Raw genomic sequence first — 5,000 nt, forward strand, 5'->3', positions numbered from 1 at the left:
TAATGATCACCTAACCAGTTTGTACCTGATTCATTCTTAGGTCAACAGAGGTCTCAACGCTCTCTCTCTTCTCTAGTGAATCCAATCAAAGACTCCTGGTTATGGGGTTAACAAGACAGAGTTATACCATGGATGGATAGAACACTGCTTGGTTCAAGTTTATTATGCCTGTGGTAAAGGTCTTTACTGCTTCCTACCAGCTCAGCCAGCTATGAATTGGTAACAACGTCTGGTGAGGTAAAGAAAAGGTGTATGGCCAGCAGCCCCTTCTATGAAGATTTGCTAAGTTGTAAGTACCCTCTCTGGTATCAACACTCCATCAAAGTTGGGAAATGGAAAGATTAATATATGTATATATACTGTATATACCTACGTATATTATGTATATGGATAGATTCACTGATATAGTTTTTATTATAATTCATCTGATGCAGGGCAATAAGGATATAGAAAAAAAATAATTACTTTTTTATTTATTGATATTGAGAATTTGAAGGCAAAACACTACAGAGCAAGAGTATCACAATGAAAGCCCTCTGGGAATAAATAAGTTATTTTCAGCAATAAATAAACCTCCAAGGCTTAATTCTAATACTATAATTATCATTTATGTCTTAAGAAATCATTGATTTCCTCTTAGTAGGAACCACTTTGCTTGCCTTGTAGGAGAAAAAAGAAGAGCATAATTGAAATACAGAAGATAGTAAGATGATCTCAAATAATCTTCTTTGCACGAAGTATAGCAGTTGTGAAAGCATTTGCAGCCTGGAACGTATTGAAGAGTGCCGGAATGATGAAACGCAAACCTCTCGTGAGATGCTGAGATCAGGTTATAATGGGGATGTGAGAAAAGAGCAGAAGGGATCTTTGACTACATTCCAGGGACTTATTTCCCATACCCTCCAGAACTTCCGCCGCCGCCGTGTCCTCCTCCGCCACCACCTGAAGATCCGTATCCACCACCTCCTCCTCCACTGCTTCCGCCGCCACCGTGTCCACCTCCGCCGCCACCTGAAGATCCGTATCCACCACCTCCTCCTCCACTGCTTCCGCCAAATCCTCCTCCACCACCACCTGATGATCCATATCCACCTCCCCCAGATCCTCCTCCTCCTCCACTTCCACCGTGTCCTCCTCCGCCGCCACCTGAAGATCCGTATCCACCACCTCCTCCTCCACTGCTTCCACCAAATCCTCCTCCGCCACCACCTGAAGATCCATATCCACCTCCCCCAGATCCTCCTCCTCCTCCACTTCCACCGTGTCCTCCTCCGCCGCCACCTGAAGATCCGTATCCGCCACCACCTCCTCCACTGCTTCCGCCAAATCCTCCTCCGCCACCACCTGAAGATCCATATCCACCTCCACCAGATCCTCCTCCTCCTCCACTTCCACCGTGTCCTCCTCCACCGCCACCTGAAGATCCGTATCCGCCACCACCTCCTCACTGCTTCCGCCAAATCCTCCTCCGCCACCACCTGAAGATCCATATCCACCTCCACCAGATCCTCCTCCTCCTCCACTTCCACCGTGACCTCCTCCGCCGCCACCTGAAGATCCGTATCCACCACCTCCTCCGCCACTGCTTCCGCCAAATCCTCCTCCGCCGCCACCTGAAGATCCGTATCCACCTCCCCCAGATCCTCCTCCTCCTCCACTTCCACCGTGTCCTCCTCCGCCACCGCCTGAAGATCCATATCCACCTCCTCCACCTCCTGAGCCTCCTCCAAGCATAAAGTTGATATTAGCTGTGGCTGGAGCAATTCCTCCACTACCGCCTTGTCCTCCTCCATAACCGCCGCCACCCCACCTCCTCCTCCTCCTCCTCCCTTTCCTCCGCCACCACTACCTCCAGATGATCCATAACCTCCTCCTCCTCCACCTGAGCCTCCAAAACCTCCTCCTCCACCGCCGCTATGACCTCCTCCTCCTCCTCCGCCTCCATATCCTCCTCCACCCGCCACTCTGGCCACCACCCTCCTCCACCACTATGTCCTCCTCCCCCCTCCTCCTCTTCCTCCTCCTCCGCCTCCATAACCTCCTCCACCGCCACTCTGTCCACCACCATCCTCCTCTCCTCCTCCACTGTATCCTCCACCACCACCACCACTGTTCCCACCTCCTCCTCCACTGCCTTGGCCTCCTCCATATCCACCTCCTCCTCCTCCTCCACCACTGGTGTCCACCTCCTCCTCCTCCTCCAGATCGGAAGTCCGGGTTAGCGCTCACATACGCCACAGCAAGGGCAGTGCCCAGCATCAGAACTACCACCCTCTGGAAATAAGAATGTTACATTACTAATATTATATATATTAGTGTACGCGACCCGTCAAAAAGACAGCTATATATTTAGATATGCAAATGCACATATACACACAGATTGAAACCCTTCCCACCCGCTCCCCCTTCCCAAACTACAACCCAAGGCTATGACTGCTCTCTCTTCTCTCTTTTCCGATTGTACTACGCCAGCCTTCAGTATTAATTCAATCAATCAATGACTTTATATAGAGTCTTTGTAAATAAAAGACAATAGCGAAAAATTGCCAATACATTTTAGTCATGTTTTTATGTGTTTATGAAATTGAAATATGACAAATTTATTAACATTTGAAGATATAAAGAAATACTTTGAGATTAAAAGATAGCGCAAAGACTTTTCTGAACCATCAATAAATGAATGATTTGTAATTATCTGTCATCAACAACCGTCAAGTCTCGAAGCTTGATTGAAGGGAAAGTTTCTTAATTAAGACTGGCAATCGAACTGACGGACTCGCACAAACAAACATACTATGGCAAACGAACAAACAAATGCAAAGAAAAAATAGATCACACGGATGTAAATAGACTTACTCTATGTAAACAACAACTCTATGTAAACGCCCCCTCCCCCCTTTCCCCAGAAAGAATGGCTCATAATATATTATTATTATTATTATAATTATTATTAATATTATTATTATTATTATCATTATTATTATTATTATTATTATATTATTATTATTATTATTATCATTGCTAATATTATTATTATTATTATTATTATCATTATTATTATTATCATTATTATTATTATCATTGCTATTATTATTATTATTATTATTATTATTATTATTAATTGCTAATCTACAACCCTAGTTGTAAAAGCAGAATGCTATAAAGCCCATGGGCTTCAACAGGGAAAATAGCCCAGTGAGGAAAGGAAATAAGTAAAATAAAATATTTTAAGAACAGTAACATTAAAATGAATATCTCCTATATAAACTATGAAAATAACAAAACAAGAGGAAGAGAAATGAGATAGAATAGTGTGCCCGAGTGTACCCTCAAGCAAGAGAACTCTAACCCAAGACAGTGGAAGACTGTGATACAGAGCTATGGCACTACCTAAGACTAGAGAACAATGGTTTGATTTTGGAGTGTCTTTCTCCTAGAAGAGCTGCTTACCATAGTTAAAGAGTCTCTTCTACCTATTATTACACAGGAAAACATATATAAGACTAATAATGTATGCAGAGACACATACAAAAAGTGACATATTAAACAGATGGCTAAAAAAATTCTCATAGGAAAAAGTAATCTAACTAACACAAGCAAATAGATAAATACATATATTAAAAAAAGACTGAATACTACATAAAAAGACATACGACAAAAGCTAAAAAAAAAAATACTTCCAGAAAGGAGTATTATAGAAAAAGTTTATCTCTGATTAGAAACCTAAAAATAAAAAAATAAAGATTCACAAAAGAAAAGTGACCTAACTAACACAAACAAATAGATATATAAATGCATATATTAAAAAACTGAATACTATATACATAGACATACATAATATATAAATATATATAATATATATATATATATATATATATATATATATAATATATATATATATATATATATATATATATATATATATATATATATATATTTCTTAGAAAGGAGCTTCTCAAAATAAAAATAGTAACCTAACTAACAGGAGCAAATAAATAAATAAATGCATATATTTAAAAAAACTGAATACTATATACATAAACATACATACATGAGCTAAAAAATAAAATACTTCAAGAAAGGAGTATTACAGAAAAAGTTTATCCCTGATTAGAAACCTAGAAATAAAAAATGAAAAGTTTCACATAAAAATAGTAACCTAAATAAACACAAGAAAAATGAATAGATAAATACATATATTAACAAAAATGGATACTTAATACGAAGACACATAAAAAAAAAAAAAAAAAAAAAAAAAAAAAAAAAAAAAAAAAAAAAAAAAAAAAAAAAAAAAAAAAAAAAATGCTTCCTAGAAGGGAATTTCACAAGAAATGATTCTCTGTGATTAAGTTGATTAAGTTCCATCAAAGCGATTGTATTGTTCTTCCTCACGGGTCTTTTATCTTCTTCATTTAGAACTAAATCATTCGACGCACGAAAGTGATTTCGATGGCCCGTGTCGAATAGGTTCGAGTGTATGTACGGTTTCCAAAGATGACTCATTAACGTTTGCAAATTATACGCTTGGGTGTATGGACCTTAACGCAATACTGACTGCAATAGTGTATGTGTATGTGTATTACTTTGTGTAATGCGTGACAACACTTCGAGTAATAACATGACTGACGTATAATATGCGTATGGATTTGCAACCTGGGAAAGTCTTACTTGATATGGTGTATGTATATAAGAACCTCTTTTATCTTATATGAAATATCCTAGAATACAATTTGTAGAAGAACGATTTGCTTAGAGGTCAGTGACCCTAACTCAGAGGTCATGATGATATCACTCAGCTTAGAAAGTGTTGACGAGATTTTAACTTAATCATGTATCTTCAATTACATAGATCTTGATGGCTACTAAAAAACATGGTACATGGTAAAGGGGTTTACTTTACTTTGAAGGGAAACTCTGGGCCCTACCGTGGCTGTAATAAGTAGAACTTTATAAGCTATTGGACCCCCTTTTAAATCTCCTTACTGTATATAATATACAAC

General features: G+C 39.0%; 2 protein-coding genes across 2 annotated transcripts in view; both read right to left on the bottom strand.

Annotated features, from left to right (window-relative positions):
* Positions 1-5,000, bottom strand: part of LOC137628357 (keratin, type I cytoskeletal 9-like) — a 246,617-nt gene that overhangs the window by 51,489 nt on the left and 190,128 nt on the right. The window lies entirely within an intron of this gene.
* LOC137628300 (uncharacterized) lies at positions 887-1,734 on the bottom strand. Its single transcript, XM_068359460.1, has 2 exons — positions 1,449-1,734; positions 887-1,416 (listed from the first exon to the last, which is right to left on the bottom strand). The coding sequence occupies exons 1-2, from the start codon at positions 1,732-1,734 to the stop codon at positions 887-889; spliced, it is 816 nt and encodes a 271-aa protein (XP_068215561.1).

Source organism: Palaemon carinicauda, chromosome 36 (assembly GCF_036898095.1).
Source record: "Palaemon carinicauda isolate YSFRI2023 chromosome 36, ASM3689809v2, whole genome shotgun sequence".
Classification (NCBI taxonomy): Eukaryota; Metazoa; Arthropoda; class Malacostraca; order Decapoda; family Palaemonidae; genus Palaemon; species Palaemon carinicauda.